Genomic DNA, 21,544 nt, shown 5'->3' with positions numbered 1-21,544 from the left:
ATGGTCCTTCTTCATAGCACAAGCAGGGCCATTGCCCGAAACGTCGCCTATCGTGTGTATGTACTGGTCATGCCACAGTGTTATTGACGAATGTGTTGAGTTGTTGGTGTTTGTTAATTGTGCTTGTGCATGACTGCCCATGAAGCAGCGTGACCAAATCGTGAATTTCATTTCAGCCAGAGCCGTGCGGGGAGACTGGACTCCTGGGAAAATATTGCACGCGAAATGAAAACCGCGGGTGTGACGATTCTCCCGCGACGCTCTTCTCCGACCAACGATTCGATCAAGTGTAATAATAAAGTGTAATAATCGATGCACATCGTGGTTCAGTAAAGCGGCCTCGAGTGGCTGCTGGGGTCCACGTAAAACCCATCAGCGACGCAATGCAGCGCTGCACTATCGAACCGGAGCAAAGATCGTTGAAGCAAGCTTCATCACCCGGTATGGCTCAACATTCGGATGTTGCATCGCGACAACCACTGAGCTGGACCTTCAAGTGTAGAGAACAGAAAATGCACGTGACGTGTGGAAGATTCACGTCTTTTGTGTTCCCCTGCCACGCGTCGTGACGCCTCGACTTGTCCCGAGCCAACATTTGTCGCAGGAAATGTATTTGTTTGATATTGATTCGTGATATTGCACTATTTTCTATTCACCCCATAATGCGGTCGTCTTTGCGCCGATTTTTATTTGGTTGTTTGTTTTCTCTTTGATTTATATTTGCTTATGCTCTGATCTCATTTGCTGCAATGCCGTACTTACATTTTAGTTGTCCTCTTGTCGTGTTGGTGACCCAGGCTACCCTTGCAAATGAGACTCCTAGTCTCAAGTGTTCTCATCTGGCTAAACAAAATACACTGGCAGAAAAAAACTTCTCTAGCACAGGAACACCGCCCAAGTCGCAACTTTGTTTTCTTTGACCAGAGTGAGAACTCAAGAGACCAGAACAGAGTCTCATTGGGTGGAGTGACCTGGATCACCATAATGACAGTTCAGGACACGTGCATGCACATCCTCCTCACTTGTTACCAACTTTTCCCCACATGTAATAATCCACAGACGTAAAAAAAACTCACTTCTGCGTGAGCGACATGAATCACCAACCTGCAGAGCCAAACTCAACATAAACTTTAACTGCTTTTTGACATTTTCCATCAACAGACACTTCCATCGTGATCCATGTTTTGTCTTTGGGTTTGGTCACGTGGTGGCTTTATGCAAACATCCCTTGACATGAACTTTCTACCACCGAACAGGATTGTTACGCTTACAACGATATTACTGTACCGTATTGTGAGTGATAAAATATTGATCATATTCTGACCAATAACGCTTCCTCAGTGGTGGCTTCAGTCTTTTAAGACTGACTTCAATATCACTCGTTTTATCGGTCATAATATTACCATTACCTTGGCACGTATAAATAATATTCCCGTAAACGTAAACATCTTGTCGGGTGGTGGAGGGTAATTGATGAGAATGTTGGCTAAAACGACCTACGTGGCCTGCCCAAAAAAGAAACACGGATCATTTCAGTGGTTCAGAAAGCGCCACGTGTTTAAAAACTGCACTGCACCGCAGCACGCCGCCTGCAGCCATTTTGTAAAATACCCACACTGCCTTGCACAGCTGTGATGTCACTTCACACGCCGGAGTAGCCATATATGGCCCCGACCACGCCACAGACAATTGGCGAAGATCTTACATTATTTTAGCGATATTATACAAAGATATATATTAAATTGCAGATTAGCCTCGAACGACTTGTCGTAGCAATGCACGTATCAGTGTAAAAATACCTTTACGCAAACAAAATTGAGCTTATTCCCCTCGCTCCCCCACCGGCACAATACTGTAAACAATACGTCACGATATTTACCATGTTTTATGTGATGGAGTATATGTAAACAACACAACGTAACATTGTGCATCGCTTTACACACAAAGACACACAAATTTGGTTACGTTTCATAACGGCATGCGGGACCCTCCACACACAAACATTCCTCCCCACTGAGTTTTTGTTTGTTGTTGCGTAGAACCGGCAACATTCCTGCGCTACTGATAACGGGAATGGATCTCGTTAATCTTTAACATTCAAACACTACACACAGCCATCACAAGCATGACCAGAACCACCACCGTCGTTACCCGAAGCCTTATAAAACGTGCCTTTGGGCATGGCACAAAATAATCATCAGCGTCGTTCTGGAAATTATGAGTCGTGGAATAAATATGCAGAAAATGATTACGCCTCCTTCCCATATCTGTCCCTCCGCGTAGAATAACACAAGTTTAAATATATGTTTGGGTAACACACTTTTAATCGACCACACGGCCTTCTGGAAGAGAATGACTTCAGCAAGCATTGGTTCAACGAGAGCAAACCTCCGGAAGGGTTTTGACGCTGTGAGTGTCTCGTCAGCAACAGTTGGGCTCGCTTGAACCAAAGCCTGATGAACTGCCAAGATGGTTAGAGGCACAGAGCCTCTCAGTTCGAGGTGGGTTCTCGGGGCACGGCTCTTTGTACTTCGAATACGTACTTTAAAAACGCCCGAGCGTGTGCCCGAGCGTGGCCTTTTCACTTTCGTGCGTACGGTGAACTTCTCTCGCACCACCAACCGTGCTCATCGGAGGTGCGCGGCCAGGACATCGAACTCCACATCGAACTCCACAACACCGAAACACGCAACAGCAACAACGGAGGCCAGTAGGTGGCCTCGTCCCGTACGGAGGAGGGCTTCAGACTGAGATTGCCCACTTTCAAGCAGGGACAAACGATGTCTCGTGACTGGTACAATCCTCACGCATATCGGTGTTCCACGTAAAAATGCCATCGTTTTCCGCGATATATATTTTTTATGACATGGCCATGCCCGATGGATTTTTTTGTTTTATTAGACTCTAACACCACCACCGCATCGTCGTCGTCGTCGTCACTGTTCTAATGCGCTTTGTATAAAATCTCACAAAATCACAGTGGCCCCCGAGTTTAACGCGGTCACGATGCCGTCCTAAAGAGTTCCTCGTTAAGCGAGGAATTACCATAACGCGAGCTCAGGCGTGCGCGTTGTCTCGCTCAAGAGGGAAGATTTAACATCCAGGGGAGAAATAAATCACAAGGTGTCATTCACGGTGACATACGACAGGGATGCTGTGCGTGTCAAGATGACATCCCAAATCTGCGTGCACATTCCTGCACACAGCCCTTGTGATGATGGCAACCGGCTATTTATGATGTCGATGAACATAACACGTGCAAGATTCACAATTAAGTTTTTGTTGTGTGAGGCCGCGTGACGATCCAACCAAGTTTGTGTGCGTTAGGAACCCTCCACCACCCGACACAGCCGAACAAATTAAACGTTGAAGGCTGAAGGGCAATTGTCAAGAACATATTTATCAATTATTCGTCAACTTAGCCGGTGAGTGAGCTGAAACGATAATTATTGAGTGAGCTGATACGATCATAATTGTCGTGAAACGTTTGTGCACGCGACAATTACATTTGTTGGACTGTGTCGGGTGGCAACGGGTGTTGACAACACGGGATATGTCAGCTCATTACGAGGCATCACCCAAAGATCGATGACACGCATCCGTGATATTGGCCGTGAAAACCCACGTGGTAAGTGAACCATATATCACCTACTCATATCCGTGGTTCTTTCGGTAAAGTCACGTAGAAGGGAAATAATAAAATAATAAAAATAAAACAATAAAATTCTCTGTCACCTGTGCGAGAAGACCGCTCACAGCTCTGCTGATGTTGTGCAAATTCAACGACGAGTGTCAAGTTCACCTGGCTCCTTGTTCCAGGCACGGGAAGAGGGAAACAAAGTACGAAGAGGTTTGAGAGACAATAGAAGCGGTTCATCTACGTCCCGTGGTATTCATTCCTTAACCCACCTCGATCTGTCAGTCGTGCGGATGTGACAGACCACGCGTTCCCCGCAGACTCGCATATCGGCGGCACAGACATCAGGCTCGGCCCGGCACAAAGACCCGCGCCGCTCTTCCCGAAGGAGCGTAGAGCATCGCCATGCGGAGCGAAGCCGCCAGTGCGATTGAATCGTTCTCGAACGCGCAAAGACGGGAATGGGTTTTGTCTTAACAAATAAAATATATATGTACAGTATATGTTTGGGCAAATCAAATTACCATCACACAAAATAATACTTTAATAATAACAACAGCAACGTCACTTGTATGTACAATATGTATTACGCGTCCGTGTGGTGTATTTTATGGTTAAATAATACTTGTAATAAATAGAGAACCCGTAATATCAGGCAGCCCGGCAGCTATTTCTTTAACAGGCTACACCCTGCAGATGAGACCCAGAAAGTTCAAACTGGTCCAGTGTTTCGTCTTCTCAAACGATGATGGTGAAAAAATGCGAACGGAAAGCCAAGAGATGGACTACAATGTTGAGTTGACCTTTACGCTGAAGCGTAGAAATGTTTCCTGGGAGGCTGTGACACAGCCCCGTTCCCTCTGTCCGCCTCACCCACATTTCAATCGCCATCATCACTCCTCCGGGAGGGGGGGGGACGATAAAACTAGTACCACTTTGCGGGGGAACTCAACGGTGGTCGTCTGATGGGACGGACTCCTCGCCCTCGCGACAGGAATGTGTAATTTCCACCACTTGCTCTGCAGGACTGTAAACAGGGCACAAGCACCAATGCTCGTTCGAGCAGGTAGTGGCTTTGACTTGACTGGGGCTAAGGGATCGCCAATAAAACTCTCAATTCCTCGCACCCAACTCGCCCTGAGACCCGGTGACGGAGCGTGCGTGAACAAGCTTCACGGACAAATGCGGCCGTGGCATTATACCGTACACATCTCCCAAGGGGAGGAAAACCATCAAACAAAGAGAACAACAATAAGTTAGCCGGCGGCTTGCGTGCAAGCATCTTAAAAATCGCCAACCGCGATCGCGGCTATTTTGAGACCAGATCGCAACGACTAAAATACCGGTGACGAGAACGTCGGCGCCAAATTGGGCCAAGCGACGGGAGCTAAATGCGTCGACCCGCCCAAAAATGTTTCCAGTTTACGGAAGCGCTCCAGGCGAGGGTGCACATTCGTTGTTTCACAAAACACGCGGCGGCGAGCGAGCGAGCGAGGGTGGCGCCCTCCCCATCCAGTGTCCGCACAATCGCGAATCAATTCCCACCGCCGGACTTCTCCGCGTTACAAAACGCGCTGACCAATCAGGCGGCTCGCGGTCGGAAGGTCGTGAGTTCAAATCCTGCTTCGGTGGGGAAGGAGGAGGGGGGGGACGTTGACTCAGCCCATCAGCTCTCCGGGGTCGATAAAAACGAGTACCGCTCTGTGGGAGAAGTCAACAGCGGTCGTCCTATGGATAGAATCTGACCCACCATACGACTGTGGAATTTCCACCACTGGATCTGCAGGGCTGTAAACGGGAGAAAAGCGCCGTTTCCCCACCCCCGTATGTTAAACAAAATGTTGGGGGTTACGTGTTATCACGCGGTAGGTGTGTATTTGAACCAGTTCTGGTCCGCCCCTAGGTTGACTCAGCCTTAATTGAGTATCCAGTGTGGTGTGGAGAGACAATGGCAGCACGGGCTTAGTGTTTGCCACCCACAGACGCGTGCGCCGTGCCGGCCTTCACAGGTGCTCGCTCGCTGCCAGCACTTGCCCCAAAATCCTATCAACGCTATACGGGGGGGGGGGGGGGATATTTGTCCTGTGACAATATTTATAATAACTTGATTGGCTGCAAGGTGTAAACGTTTGGGGCGAGTCTCACTTTCCTGCGTGCGTCTCATAACCCTGAGCATACGGTAATGTCGCACTGGGGGCCTTTGTTACGAAGTGTAAACAAACGCCACCCTGTTGCCACCGCGCCCCGTGATTGCACCTGCAAGGTGTAAAGAAAAACGCAAAACGAATACCGATTTGGTAAACACGGTTCAGTCACCTCCTGTAGGACTCCACCAAACCTCACCCTACCACACAATCCTTCCCAAGAGCATTCACGCGCAGATTATCGCACACAGGCCCCGCCTTCGGGGTGAGCTTCCAGGAGCGGCCACCTAGGCCACCGACGGAGCATTGTTTGTGATTAGTCCCGGGGTGGGCAACGTCTTTTCTTCCCTACGGCCGAATGGGACTTTCAATTGCCTTTGGCGCGCTAACAACTGCAGCCGCCATTCACTTGTGCCAGGCCAGGTGCACTTTGAGGCTACGTGACGAGTGGAAGGGCTCGCTGCTGACATGTCACGGGACAGACCCAGGTGCCATGGGTTGCCTGACCGAGATGACCGCTCAATTAACCACCTGTGCCCCCTACTGTGTCAATTTGCTGCGTTTTATCAACCTGGCGCTCTATCCTTTGGATCACTTCCACGGGGAGCCGCATTCTTTTCTTGCCCAAGGCTCCGTGACACGTCGAGACCGGGCCTGACCGTACCCTTTGGGTAGCACCGTGCGGGACAAGTGCCCAGCGGTCAGAGCCGTGCCCGTCACGGCAAAGTGGAATTGACACCGCCGCCTCGGGGCTGCGAGCAGGAGATGAGCGCCGCTGCCCCCGTGCTCGCCCGGGCCGGGAATCGCTGTCATTGAACTCCGATGGAATCCTACAGGACGATTTGTTTTTTTTCGCGTGATTGTCAGGACAGCGTTTGACAAAAGCAGTGCTCTGCGGCGGTTTAAAAATGCGTACGTACGCACGTACGTACACGATACACGCTTCAGTGTTTTCAATAAAAATCCCGCGCGCGTTAGCGAGCGCGACGGTGCCACGACAGACCATCCTGTCTTCGTCGCAACAGTAGTGCGGCTGGTGCTTTTTTGTGCCTCCGCTGACGACCGACGACGCAACCCTGCGTTTGGCGACGCGACGTCACGGCTCGCCGATCTTTCACCGTGCGCGCGCCACATCACATCCCTTTCGTGTAAAGTCACTGACGGAAAATAAAAAAAAACACAAATCGCGATATCCAGACGGACGCGACGTAAGCCAAGTCTTGGCCTTGTTCTGCAATGTTGACCATCGGTCCGCAGGACCGTTATCAACAGAGCTGACGTATCGTGTAAAAAATAAAATGTAAAATAAGAATAATAAACTTTCACGGAGGCAAGTGCAGCTGCTCCCTGGAGGAATCCCAATGAGATGCGTCGCCCCTTCCTTCCTCGTACACGCACGGCGTCCGTGTGTCCGTCCGTCGGCAGTCGTGCGCGCTCCTTGGTGGTTCCCTTCAGGGAGCCGTGCCGCGGCTCTCACACTTCGCTGACCTGCGCGTGTTTGCTCAGCTCCTTGATGCCGTGCAGTATCCTCTTGATGTGTCCAATCTTCGTAACTCCCAGGTCCTGCGTCGGGAAACACGAACGTGTGCGTGAGTGTGCCTGTGTGTGTGTGTACCTGTGTGTGTGTGTGTGCCTGTGTGTGTGTGCCTGTGTGTGTGTGTGTGCCTGTGTGTGTGTGTGTACCTGTGTGTGTGTGTGTACCTGTGTGTGTGTGTGTACCTGTGTGTGTGTGTGTACCTGTGTGTGTGTGTACCTGTGTGTGTGTGTGTGCATGTGCTGTGACGGCCTTTAGAGCTGCTCGCAAACGGCACTTGCCCCAACAGTCTGTTAAGGCTACACGCGGGATCTCTGTCTGTTGGGTGACACCGTGTGTTGTATATTGGGGAGCGGTAGGGTAACGGTTAGCACGTTGCGTGACGAACCCGGCGGCCCGAGTTTGATTCCCGCTCACGGCCAATGCCTGTGACTATGATCTGAACCGGTCCTGGGCCTCCCCTAGGTCGACTCAGCCTCAAATGAGTACCTGGTGGAGTGTGTAAACATCGCCACTGGGGAGACAAAGGCGGCCGGGCGCGGTACTGGTCACCCACCCCCTCGTGTGCTGTGGCAGCCTTCATAGGTGCTACTCACTAACAACATTCCCCCCCAAAAGTCTGTTAAGGCTACACGGGGGGATCTTTGTCTTTGGGGCCGTCCATAAATGACGTCACGCACCTGGGGGGGGTCGACATTTGTGACGATGTGTGACGAGGGGGGGGGGGGGTTGAGAAATGTGACGTCCCATCAAAATGTGCAACTTTAAATAAATATAGACAACACGTTCTACTTAAGTAAATAGACAGCGCCACATTAAATACACACGACAATGACAATAGTTTAAAACGATTTGAAGCGTGTTTTATATTTTTGGGAGGGGAGGGGGCAGAGCTTTGTGACGTCATATTTGAGGGGGGGTCTGACTTTTTGTGACGCCGTGTGACGAAGGGGGGGGGGGTCAAAAATCGTCCAAAATTGCGTGACGTCATTTATGGACGATCCTTTGGGGATTCGAGTTCGATTCCTGCTCACGGCCAACGCCATTGACGATTATCTGAGAACCAGTTCTGGGCCTCCCCAAGGTTGACTCGGCCTCTAATGAGTACCTGGTGTGGCCAGGTGTGGTGCTGTCCAGACAAAGAGACTCAAATACCCACACAAAAATACCCATAGACTCACACAGAGACACACAGACTTGTGCAGACTCCAGATTCACACAGACACCCATAGACTCACACAGAGACGCACAGACTTGTGCAGAGACTCCAGATTCACACAGACACCCATAGACGAGCACAGGGACGCACCAACTCACAATAGAGACCCCGAATATGCAAAATGGCTGAATAGAACAGATTTTCTACAATATCTGTAAAAATATCTTTCAAATGGGCCTTTTTTATTTTGAACACACTGGATGGTGCTCTGCATGATTATGATTAATGTTGTTGTCGTTTGCCCAAGAAAGCCTCAGTGAGTCTCAAGACCAGTTTTCAGGAGGGTCCTGCTCAGATTTCGCAGACAGGGGGTGGACGCTCGCTGTCGGGTTCCTCAATGGAGGCATCTGGCGGGGTCATTTTTCAAATGCGGCCGATTTTTGATTGTGACTGCGATGCATTTAAACAGCTCGGCGAAGTGAATTTGTTGAACCAGGTGAGGGCTAGAGAGGATAGTCTCGCACGAGTGACCACGTGCATTGCTCTGTCAGTCAGGGGTGATGATTGCTGCTACGTGTAATCCCAATTGAGTATTTTGTTAATTTGACAATTACGACGATTTTTTTGTATTTTACCCGGTAAGGCCCCACCGAGCTGCGACGTAGTTCTTGTTCAGAAGCGACCTGGCCATCACACATGGTAGCTCAACGAAGCGGCTGATCACCTGGACATTCAGAGCAGCCAAATAACACCAAAGCGCAGCTCGGTTCTGAACGTGGAGGGATACACCAAATATACAGCAGCGGGCGTCAGGGCCGGGATCGAACCCACGACCTCCTGCACACCAGGCGAGGTAGTCAACATCTCCTCGCCACCACGGCGCCCTCGCAATGGCCGTCACGTGATCTTGAGCGAAGTGCCCGGCTCGTAGCGGCCGCCGTCGTTTCCTACGGCGAACTCTACCGCTCGGCCACGTCGCCCCCTGCTGCACGAGTTCCGATCCTCGGAGATCGGGGGGGGGGGGGGGGGGGGGGTTGGAACCCGGACCCCAGCCCCGGTGTTCGGCCCCGGCGCCCGCGGACGAACCTTGAGGTCGCGGCGGTCGAGCTGCAGCAGCTCGGGCCCGCGGATGTCGTTGCGGCCGAAGGCGTCGCGATACTCGTCGAGACCCAGCCTCTCCAGCCAGCCGCCCACCTCCTCCGCGCACCACAAGTGCACTGCGGACACACGCACGCACGTGTGTGTGAGGTGCGTGTGTGTGTGAGGCGTGTGTGTGTGTGTGTGAGGCGTGTGTGTGTGTGTGTGAGGCGTGTGTGTGTGTGTGTGAGGCGTGTGTGTGTGTGAGGCGTGTGTGTGTGTGTGAGGCGTGTGTGTGTGTGTGTGTGAGGCGTGTGTGTGTGTGAGGTGTGTGTGTGAGGCGTGTGTGTGTGAGGCGTGTGTGTGTGTGAGGCGTGTGTGTGTGTGAGGCGTGTGTGTGTGTGAGGCGTGTGTGTGTGTGAGGCGTGTGTGTGTGTGAGGCGTGTGTGTGTGTGAGGCGTGTGTGTATGTGAGGCGTGTGTGTGTGTGAGGCGTGTGTGTGTGTGAGGCGTGTGTGTGTGTGAGGCGTGTGTGTGTGAGGCGTGTGTGTGTGAGGCGTGTGTGTGTGTGAGGCGTGTGTGTGTGTGAGGCGTGTGTGTGTGTGAGGCGTGTGTGTGTGTGAGGCGTGTGTGTGTGAGGCGTGTGTGTGTGTGAGGCGTGTGAGGTGTGTGTGAGGTGTGAAGATGTGAGGTGTGTGTGTGAGGCGTGTGTGTGTGAGGCGTGTGTGTGAGGCGTGTGTGTGAGGCGTGTGTGTGAGGCGTGTGTGTGTGAGGCGTGTGTGTGTGTGTGTGAGGTGTGTGTGAGGTGTGTGTGTGTGTGAGGCGTGTGTGTGTGTGTGTGAGGCGTGTGTGTGTGTGAGGCGTGTGTGTGTGTGAGGCGTGTGTGTGTGTGAGGTGTGTGTGTGTGTGAGGCGTGTGTGTGTGTGAGGCGTGTGTGTGTGTGAGGCGTGTGTGTGTGTGAGGCGTGTGTGTGTGTGAGGTGTGTGTGTGTGTGAGGCGTGTGTGTGTGTGAGGCGTGTGTGTGTGTGAGGCGTGTGTGTGTGTGAGGCATGTGTGTGGGGAGTGGTAGTGTAGCGGTTTGCGCGCTACGAACCCGGTGACCCGAGTTCGATTCCCGCTCACGGCCAACACCGGTGACGATTATCTGAACAGGGCCTGGGCCTCCCCAAGGTAGACTCGGCCTTAAACGAGTCCATGGGGCAGCACCGGGGAGATGATGATGGCCAGGCGTGGTGTCGGCCACACACCTCCTAGTCTGCCGCGTCAGCCTTAATAGGTGCTCGCTAACAGTGCTTGACACAAACAGTCTGTTCAGGCTGATATTTGTGTATTTTGCAGTGGGGAGTGTTGGCACAGTAGTGACCGCACCATTATACGAAAGAAGAAGAAGATCTGTATGTTGAACATTTTCTACGTACGTATATTGAACTTTTATGTACGTATATTCAACTTCTTCTATACATGTACGTTGAACTTCTTTGGCACCGTACGTAGCCTACCGTGCTAATCGGAGGTGCGGGGGAAGGACAACAAACTAAACACGCAAAACAGTTCTAATTAAAAGAGTTTGTCAATCTTGATGATTTCAAAGTTCATGGCTCCAGTGGCTTCCACATAATCGGAAGGAAGAGCGTTCCAGACGGCCGCAGAAGCGCGTCTGAGAGCCCCTCGCGAAGCGGCGACTGCCGTCTTTGTCCGATGGCTACGAACCCACGGAGACTCCGCACTGCGATGCCAGTGACCATCGCGTGGAAATGTATTGCACGCAAACACTCCCTAAACGCGTGGTGATGTTGATTATAAATGTGGATGGAAAAACAGGAGGACCCGGAGAAAAATCCACGCGACCACACGGGGCAGAGATACACGAAAACTACAAATATACAGCAGCAGGCGTCCGGGTCGGGATCGAACCCTCGACCTCCTGTACACCAGGCGAGGGAGTTAACGTCTCAGCAAAGTCAGAATCGGGCTCAGGGCTCGTCGATCCTGCCTCTCGTGGAGTGGCAGGCTGCTCGTCCACGCGTGAAGAAGGCCACTGCCCCGAATGTCGCCTATGGTATGTTCATCCTTTGAAGGATTGTTGTTGTTGTTGATGATGATGATGTTGTTGTTTGTGCTCCACTGGCAATGCAGCAGCAACTGAGGATTCTTCACGCATTACAAATTAATAAAAGACCGACATTTATTTCAAAAGATAATTCATGCACTGATTAATGTTAATGGCAGTCGGTTTGAACATTTGTTAAAAATGTTAAAATACGTCACGTTAACCCCCTGTGATTTGCCAATCGGCCGCCAAACGATGAACGATTTAATTTGTCTGAGGAGCGACCGAACGGAAGTCGGTGGACACGTTTGTTTTGTTTCACGTCGGAGCGAGGATGCGGGGGTGCGCTGGGGTTTGTTGACGCGGTTTGTTGGCACAGGCGTCTGGCGAAGTGACTCAGACGCGCTGGCTGGGCGCGAGCGAGACAGCCCCACCCAGCAGCACGGCGCCTGATCGTCCCTTGCGGCTTTGACGGCGTCTGTCCGTCCAGCCCCAACACAGGGCGCCCTCTGTGCTCACGGCCACGTGGAACGGACAGCCGCTCGGCCAGCAACACACACGAGTGCGAGTTCATGGGCGCGGTGACCTTCCGGGAGTTTGTCATTTCAGTAGCAAGGGTTTGTGGACTGGCAAGCTGTGGATGGGGTTCAACATTCGTCGTCTCTCATCAGCCCCGTGAGGCTTGCTTGGATCAATACTGGTGAACTGCCCGATGCTTAGAGGCATAGGCTGGTCTTGACATCCAGTGTCCCATCAGCAGAGTGAGGTCTGCTGGAATTCAAGCCGGTGAACTGCCGGTTCCCTACTCCCCTTACGATAATGGGGGTCAGAGTTCGACGCAAAATTACAAAATACACAAACTCAAATTAATCATTAGGATCCTTGCCGAGAATATACATAACACAATAAATGACGGGATGCTTAATTTAAGAACAATAATGAACGTGCCTTGCTGTGCAGTTGTGGCCGTGGTGGAGCATGGGGCCACGGTAGTGAGATGTTAACTCCCTCGCCTGGTGTGCAGGAGGTCGTGGGCTCGACCCTGACGCCTGCTGCTGTGTATTTGGAGTTTGCGGTGTTTCTCTCTCCCCGTGGTCGCGTGGATTTTTCTCGGGGTCCTCCGCTTTTTCCGTCCACATTTAGAATTGTGCGTTTACGAGTATTTGGCTGCTATACATTTGCACGTGATAAGCCACTTCGTTGAGCTATCATTTGTGATAGCCAGGTCGCTTGTGAAACAGAGCTATACAGCTCAGTGGGCCTGACCTGGAAAAATACAAATGTGTTCTCAATGAAATAGTTGAGTATACAGGGTAGTGGGGTACGTCCTCCAAATTGCTATAACTGCTTTCTTTGTGTGCGTGTGTGTGTGCCCATGGCAACCACGTGAAGTTGCGTGACACTGCGTGTTGTATGATGAGGAGCGGTGGCGTAGCGGTTCGCCCGCTGCGCTACGATCTCAGCGACCCGAGTTTGATTCCCGTTCACGTCCATCACCAGTGGCGTTTGTCTGAACCGGTCTTGGGCCTCCTCTAGGTTTACTCGGCCTCAAATGAGTACCTGGTGCGATGCGTAAAATCAACTTTGCCACTGAAGAGAAAAAGGTGCTGGTCACCCACCCTCTCATGTGCCGTGCCGGTCTTCATAGGCGCTACTCGCTAACGGCACTTGCCCCAACAGCCTGTTAAGGCTACACGGGGGATCTTTGTCTTTGTACTTTCGTGCGGAATGGCCTGGCCCACCGCTGCGTTCAGTCCCCGTGAGTGGCAGCGGCCGTCCGCCCCCCACGTTCCACCCGCCGCATCCACCCACACGGCTCCCGTCGCAAAACGCGATGCCCGTTGACGGCGCGGGAGTTCTTGTTGTTGTTGTTGTTGTTATAAAGTTTGACGCGAAGCGGTGTCGTTGTCGCTTTGCGTGATGACAGCGGCTCGTAACCTTGCAGTGGCGAGGACGGCCGCGGGCGACGACGTCAAAGAACTGCCGCTGAATTCACTTCCGTAGGCACATTTCCCGTCGAGGATCTTGAGGGGTCCGGGGGGAGGTTTTGGGATAAATGTGGCCTTCGCGGAGATAACGGGGTTTTATTTATCTTAAGAAAACGGATATAGCCGTGGCATCGTACCCCCTGGATGTCGAGAACACCAAACAGGCCTCACCCATTCAGGAATTACAATCCGACATCGGCTCGACGTGCGTGGGCTGAAACGGTGGCGACACGTTGCTTCTAGACGCTCACTGCAACACGTCTGAACGCTCTTCCTTCCGATATTAGCAGTCACTTTTAAATCTGGATTGAAAACTCATTTCTTTAGAACTGCTTTCTCTGTTTAGTCTGTTGTCCTTCCCCCGCACCTACGATTAGCACGGTTGGCTATGTACGATGCAAGAAGCTCAAGATACATACCCATAATGCACTGTGCCAGCAAATTTTGATAATTTCGATTTCAATGCAAATTAGTATGTTAGTTTTATATATTTCATGATTGAAGAGGTTGCCTGCAACTCAACAGCTACCAGGAGGTGACCGTTCATATACCCATTTAAAAACCGGGTGGGGGGGGGGGGCACTGTGTGGGGACGGCGGTGGTACCGGGCACGGCGACGCCGGCGCGCGAGTCCCGGGCTCGCAGGTTCTTGTCGCGCTTGAACTTGGGCACGAGGCGGAACTTGGCGCTGCGCCCCGTCCACTTGGAGTACTCCATCGCGTGGATCTGTCACAGTCGCAACGCCGTCGTCATCATCGCCACCATCCTCAGGCGTGATCTGTCCTCTGCTCGATAAAAACAAATTTCTGCTTTTTGTGTTTAGTTTGTTGTCCTTCCCCCACACCTCCAATTAGCACGTTTGCCTATGTACGGTGCCAAAGAAGCTCAACATACATACATACAACATACATATACAGAAGAAGTTCAACATACGTACATCATAGAAGTTCAACATAGGTATGTAGAAAAAGCTCAACATACAGATCTTCTTTTTCTTTCGTATGGCTGCTATTAGATGCAGAGCAATAACTACAATGTCACATTCAGGTGGTCAAGCCAGCAGATAACTGTGTCAAGAGTAGGGGATCAGTGTGTCGCTGTGATGTCTCCTTCGTATTTGTTGATGAGGCATTGCGTCGTTATACGTTGTACGATCTGTTCTGGATGACAACAGTGGCACAGATGAAGGCCTTTCGGTGATGAATGGTGGTTCAGACAATATGAGAATGATTGATACGATTGCAAGGTTTAAAACATGTTCATTTAATTATGCGTCTTAATGTATATTTGTTCTTTATTTGTTTGAGTCGTGCATTCTTAAATGTATGTATGAGTTTGTGATGCTGCGCTAAGTTAAAAAATATCTAAGTCGGAGCGATCCAGTTGCCTGGCCAAAGAGTGGCCTGTGAATTCTAAAACTCAATAAATAAATACAAATTGCCACCTCTCGCGGGCCTTGCGATGAAACAATCCATCTAGCTCCTCCACATGAGCTGATTTTACATCTACCCAGTAAACAGGCCCACGTTGACCCAACGTTGATCCAACGTTGGCCGAACAGTTCCATGCTGGCTGGGTACCCTCCGTGGTGCATGCACTTTCGCGTGCGATCCCTCCTTCGGCTGTCACTCTATCCTTAGTCTCCACCACCAGCCATCATTCCTGCTTGGTCAGAATCGTCACCAACTCCTACCAGCCATCTATCGAATTTAACCGCGCTGCGGGCATCTATGTAAGTCTATGAGTTTCTATGTGAGTCTATGGGTCTGTATTTGAAACTACGGGACTCTATGTGAGTCTATGGTTCTCAATGGGAGTCATTGGTGACAGGGCTAAGACCATCAACTCGACGCGCTGAACCCAGATCTCAGCGGTAACGGTTGGGATGACCTCTGACCCCTGTAGTTGAGATGACCTCTGACCCACGAGGTTGAGATGATCTCTGACGAACGAGGTTGAGATGACCTCTGACCCACGCAGTCGAGGTGACCCCTGACCCACGTGGTCGAGACGACCTCTGACCCACGCGGGCGTAACGCTCGACGCACCTCCCCGTCGCTGGGCTGGGCCATGTGACGCAGCCAGGGGATGTCCGCGATGCGCCGCAGCTCCAGGTCGACGGCCGCCAGCGCCGCGTGCAGCGAGTCCTCCTGCTCGCGCTCCAGCTGCTGCTCGTGGGGGCACAGGAACAAAGGCAAGGGGACGCCCCCCGACAGAAGTTCTACGTAAATACACACATCGCCGTACAGTTCAATATTTCTGTCATTCGTCCGGAGATCCTCCCAACCCTCCACAGGATCCCGTCACGAAGGACTCACGAGGGAGAGCTTGCCGGAGAGCAGCAGCTCCGTCTCGCCGTGCAGAGCCTTCACGTTGTTTACGGAGTCCATCACCAGGTGCCGAGCCAAGCCCTGCGAGCAAGTGGGGTGAGGAACAGGGGAGAGCATCACCACCATCACCGCCATCACCACCATCATCGTCATCATCGTCATCATCGTCGTCGTCGACAATTATCAAAATGGGACCACAGGGTTTGGGTAAATGTTGGTGCCAGTTCTGTCTGCCTTCCTGCCTGCCTGTGCGCCTTGCAACCTGAGCAGTTTTGAGAACAACAACAATTTTCATTCTACCAGGTGACGTCACCGCCACTTAGTGGCAGCTGTTGTGCGTATCTTTGTCCACGAACTGTCTGTCACTCTAAGGAGGTTATCATTTGTCAACTTGGGGGTGGAACAATGATTGCGTCAATTACCGTTCAAGACACACCCCAAAAACTTCAGAGATTTTTTTGTTCACTATTTTAATTTTACCGGGAAAGGCCCACTGAGCTTTATAGCTCTTTTTCACAAGCGATCTGACTATCACTAATGATAGCTCAACTCATTGTGTGGGAACTTTTCAGTAGCACAGAGGACCCAGAGAAATATCCACGGGGGGAGAGAGACGCAAACTCCAAATATACAGCAGGCGTCATCAGGGTCGAGATCGAAACCACGACCCTCCTGCATACCAGGCGAGGTAGTTAACATCTCATAGCCACCGTGGCGCAGTGGGTGGGGCTACCTGAATAGTGGGCGGAGCTACCTGAGCAGTGGGCGGGGTTACCGATATAGGGGGAGGGGCTACCAGAATAGTGGGCGGGGCTACCTGAGCAGTGGACGGGGCTACCTGAATAGCGGGCGGGGCTACCTGAGCAGTGGGCGGGGCTACCTGAGCAATGGGCGGGGCTACCTGAGCAATGGGCGGGGCTACCTGGGCAGTGGGCGGGGCTACCTGAATAGTGGGCGGGGCTGAGTAGCAGGTGGGGGGGTACTGGCAGAGGCGGCCCGCTCACCCCCACGAGTTCCCGGCTGAGCCTCCGGGAGACGCGGGGAGCTTTCTACTCACGGAGGATCGCTTGGGCTTGCCGTAGAGGGCGTCGAGCGCGTGTGCGCTGGCATTGACGGCGTGCGCCAGCTCCTGCTCCACGCTGCTGTGGCCCTCGGCCGCCTCCCTGATCCTGGGGGCGGCGGCGGCGGCGACAGAGACACCGCGGGTGTCGGATTATTTGACCAGGTAAGGCCCAATTTTTCAGGAGCGAACTGGCTATCGCAAACGAAGTGGTGTATCACGTGGACATTTATAGCGGCCAAACACTCTGAACGCGTGTTTATAAACGTGGAGGGAAAAACCGGAGGACCTGGAGAAAAATGCACGTGACCACGGAGAGAGATATGTAGACTCAAAATATACAAGCATCAGGGTTGGGATCGAACCCACGACCCCTGTATACCAGGCGAGGTAGTCAACATCTCGCAACTGCGGCATATTGCCGGTGCTCTCTCGACGTCCGGGCCGCCAGGGGGTCCTCACGCGTGAATGAGGGCGGCGGCGGCGCAGGCGAACGCCTCGATCCGATTGGCCTCCTCCGCCATGATGACCTCCGACGGCGGCGTGGCCTGCAGCAGTGCATGCTGGGAGTGCGGGCGAGGCAGCTCGTACTTCTGCTTGTCCTCCCACGACTTGAGCGTGCTCTCGAAGGCCTGCCATCACCGCCGCACAACAACAAAGATCCCCCCCCCCCGCGGAAGCCTTCATAGCCTGCTCAGACAAGAGCCGTTAGAGAGCACCTATGAAGGCCGGCACAACACGTGGCGGGCTGGTGTTGCATGCAACGCGCCTGGCTGGCTTTGTCTCCTCGTGACTACCGTGGTGGTGGTGGCGGCGGTGGTGAAGTCTCGGTCATGGTGGCGGTCGTGTAAGTGTCGGTGGCTATTGACGTCGCAGCTGTGGCAGTGGTGGCGGTGGTATCAGTGGCGAAGTTTTAATGGCGCCCCTCACCCGGTCGCGCGTCAGCATCTGCGCCCGGTTCTTGTGGGTGATCTTGATGTATCCCGGCGGCTGGATCCAGGCCTCTCCATCCACCTGCACGGGCATCCCCTCCTCCCCCAGGATCGTGATCTTCACCGTGCGGCACTGCGGCCGTCGCACACAGAGACACGTGATCACTTGCGTCATCACAGAGACACGTGATCACTTGCGTCGTCACACAGACACGTGATCGCTTGCGTCATCACACAGACACGTGATCACTTGCGTCATCACAGAGACACGTGATCACTTGCATCATCACACAGACACGTGATCACTTGCGTCATCACAGAGACACGTGATCGCTTGCGTCATCACACAGACACGTGATCGCTTGCGTCATCACACAGGCACGTGATCGCTTGCGTCATCACACAGACACGTGATCGCTTGCGTCATCACACAGCCACGTGATCGCGGCCGTCGTCATGCAAAAAAAAGCTGTCGTCAGGGCTGCTGTGCCGTGACGCTGAGTCGTTGCCACGAGGGAGGAGCCGCGTGCTGTGCCGGCTTCCTGCGATTGTCGACATGGAAAGTGCGGAGTGACGGAGTGACGTCCCCCTTCCTGCTTCCCACCTTCGTCTCCACCCCCCGACGCCCTCACCTGCGCGATGCGGTGGTGCTGCAGGTTGAGCACGCGCGACACGGCCATCTGCATGCTGCTGAACACGGCCACCACCTCCAGGATCTTGTCGTCAAACGACGGCGCCGTGAACGTCTGGGAGAGTGGGGAGGGGGGGGGGGCACAAAGACACGCACGGACGGGTGCACGCTTACACCCAACACTTAACACACACGCGCACTTACACCCAGCCCTTAACGCACACTTACACCCAGCACTCAACACCTCCCCGGCTGTATGTGTGAGCTGTTTGAGCTCGGCGCGACCGCCGCGAGCGCCTCTGTCTCCCAACCTCGTCCTCCTTGGTTCCGCCCCAGAAGTTGGTTCCTCCCGCGTAGCTCGGGATGTTGAGCACCGCGATGCCCTGCAGACTCGGCAGCGGGATGTACTGCCCGTCACACTGCGCGACAAACACAACAACGGCAAATGACGTCCATCAGGCGCCCTTAAACGATGCGTCTCAGAGCGCCGTGCATGGCTGGGCCCTCGAACAAAGACGGTCACCGCATCGAGCGCTTTCAGATGCAATTCTACGGCCGTCTGGAACGCGCTCTCCCTTCCGATATTAGGAAGCCATTGGGAGCCACGCAACTTCTAAATCATCTGGATTGAAAACTCATTTCTGTAGAACTGCTTTTTGTGTTTAGTTTGTTGTCCTTCCCCCGCACCTCCGAGTAGCACGGTTGGCTACGTACTGTGCCAAAGAAGTTCAACGTACACACAGCACGAACGTACAACCCCGCCTAGCTTCCAGGATGTGACGAGCCTGGGCGCAGTCCGGGTGACCTGGCCAACCGTGCGGTCGAAGCGAACGCCGCGGCGAGCCATCGCAGTTCGACGTACATATATGCACGAGCAAAAGAACGTAGAGGGACAAACATCGCTTGCGGCCTGCTTATTTTGTCACGTATATGTTCTCTACAACCACGACACATTTGATTTTGGAGTCCAGCAGCAGGGCGCGGCACCGCTCGCTCGCGGTTTCAGATCCAGCGGCCGCCCTCATGAATACCACGGCAACAACCACAACGCGACAACTACGCGCCGTCCGATTCACAGTGGACGTCAAAGATCCCCCGATGTCGTTCGCGAAAGGTAACCCGTTGCGTGCCGGCGTAAGGGTTCACATTTTGCCGGATTTAAAAATGACGCCACAAATTACTCCGTTGGGATTTGTATTTATATTTCATCACGTGTAAGGCCCCCACTGAGCCGTGGAACTCTTTTTCAGAAGCGACCTGGCGAACGCAACGAAGTGGCTTATCATCATCACGTGGAAATGTATAATGGCCAAATACTCTAAATGCGTGATGTTGATTGTAAATGTGGAGGGAAAAACCGGAGGACCCGGAGAAGAATCCACACGACCACGGGGAGAGAGACACGCAGAGTGAGATGCAAACTCCAAATATACAGCAGCAAGCGTCAGGGTCGGGATCAAACCCACGCCCTCCTGCATACCAGGCGAGGTAGTTAACATCTTCTAGCCACCGAGGCACCGCATAGGTTGACTCAGCCTCAAATGAGTACCTGGTGCGATGCGTAAACATCGCCACTGGGAAGACAAAGGCGGCCGAGCGTGGTGCTGGCCACCCACCCCCTCGTGCGCCGTGCCAGCCTTCATAGGTGCTACTCGCTAACAGCACTTGCCCCAACAGTCTGTTAAGGCTACACGGTGGGGGGGGGTATCTTTGTCTTTGTTGCGAGGGGGTGTCCATCCCTCACCTCCAGGAGCACGCGCTGGTCCAGGTTCTTGAAGGACTGCTGCAGCAGCTCCTTGGTTCCGAGCACGCCGTACCACATCATGTTCTTGGTCCGACTCCTGAGCGGGGCACGGCACACGTACGGGACACGTCACGCGGAGACTCACAATTGGAGGTGCGTGGGGGGCAAGGACAACAGACTAAGCACAAGAAGCAGTTCTAAGGAAGTGAGGTTGTCAATGTAGATGATGATGTTAAAGTGGGTAGCCCCCAGTGGCTTGCTAATATTGGAAGAGCGTTCCGGACGGCCGCAGAAGCGCATCTGAAAGCGCCGCGCGATGCGGTGACCGCCGCCTTTGTTCGATGGCTAAGCCGAAAGCTGCTGCTGCTGCTGCAAGGATGAAATTTCACACACGAATGGAGGTTGTTTTTCCCAATTCAATTATTCGTGATGAATTGTTTAAATTGGCCAAATGTGGACCGTGAAGCCGGCACTCGATGGGATAGCTCCCTTTTAGAATGACGTCACGGGACATCTCCAACGGCCACTGTGCGGGGGACGGCGCGCGGTAATTGTTTTTACTTTTGAACACGCTTGCGATATTAACCAGGGCGGACCGCGGGATTCGAAACGCAAACGTCCGAACACGAGCCGCGAACGTTCATCCCGCTTGTAAATGGTACAGGCGTCGTGCACGGTTTCGTAACGGGCTGCTGGGCAAGTGCGAGTGTGAAAAGTATTAATATCTCGGCCCCAGCTATTAATAATTTGAGACCTGCATTGCCTTTGCACTGTTCGCATTTTGTTGTTGTTGTCTGGTCTAACATCGGCGGTGAGAAACGGCCATAAAGAAGCATGTCTCTCTGGTGTAGGCCAATCAGTTTCAAAGACAATGGATATATTATCAGAGCCACGTGCTTGTTTGCATGCTTTTGCCACAAGTACTGTGCATGGTTAATGCAGACGTGATGCCTTGAACGAGTGTATCGATGTGGTGTCTGAACATCTGAACACTTCCTGTTTTATTACCAGAAATGATCAAGCCTATTGTTATTTTTTCATCATTTTGGTAACTGGCAAAACTGTCCCATAGATTTGTTTTCTCCACGTGTTGGTGGTACAGTAGTGTCGTGGATAGCACACTGCACTTCGAACCCGACAACCCGAGTTCGATGCCCGCTCAGGGCCAAAAACAGTGGCGAATATCTGAACCGGTCCTGGGCCTCCTTTAGGTCGACTTTGTCTTAAATGAGTACCTGGTGCGGTGTGTAAACATCGCC

General features: G+C 52.7%; 1 protein-coding gene across 1 annotated transcript in view; it reads right to left on the bottom strand.

The window, feature by feature from the left end:
- Nucleotides 1-681: 681 nt before the first annotated feature.
- LOC144948949 (diacylglycerol kinase delta-like) overlaps nt 682-21,544 on the bottom strand; it is a 73,925-nt gene continuing 53,062 nt past the window's right edge. Inside the window, 11 exon segments of the mRNA XM_078878706.1 lie at nt 682-7,344; nt 9,561-9,691; nt 14,194-14,314; nt 15,637-15,756; nt 15,907-15,999; nt 16,976-17,087; nt 17,441-17,610; nt 17,909-18,043; nt 18,543-18,656; nt 18,853-18,960; nt 20,286-20,382. Of these exon segments, the coding sequence (XP_078734832.1) occupies nt 7,255-7,344; nt 9,561-9,691; nt 14,194-14,314; nt 15,637-15,756; nt 15,907-15,999; nt 16,976-17,087; nt 17,441-17,610; nt 17,909-18,043; nt 18,543-18,656; nt 18,853-18,960; nt 20,286-20,382 (1,291 nt within the window). The 3' untranslated portion in view covers nt 682-7,254.

Source organism: Lampetra fluviatilis, chromosome 51, assembly GCF_964198595.1.
Source record: "Lampetra fluviatilis chromosome 51, kcLamFluv1.1, whole genome shotgun sequence".
In the NCBI taxonomy this organism is placed as follows: Eukaryota; Metazoa; Chordata; class Hyperoartia; order Petromyzontiformes; family Petromyzontidae; genus Lampetra; species Lampetra fluviatilis.
This window is presented reverse-complemented; position numbering and strand designations above follow the sequence as displayed.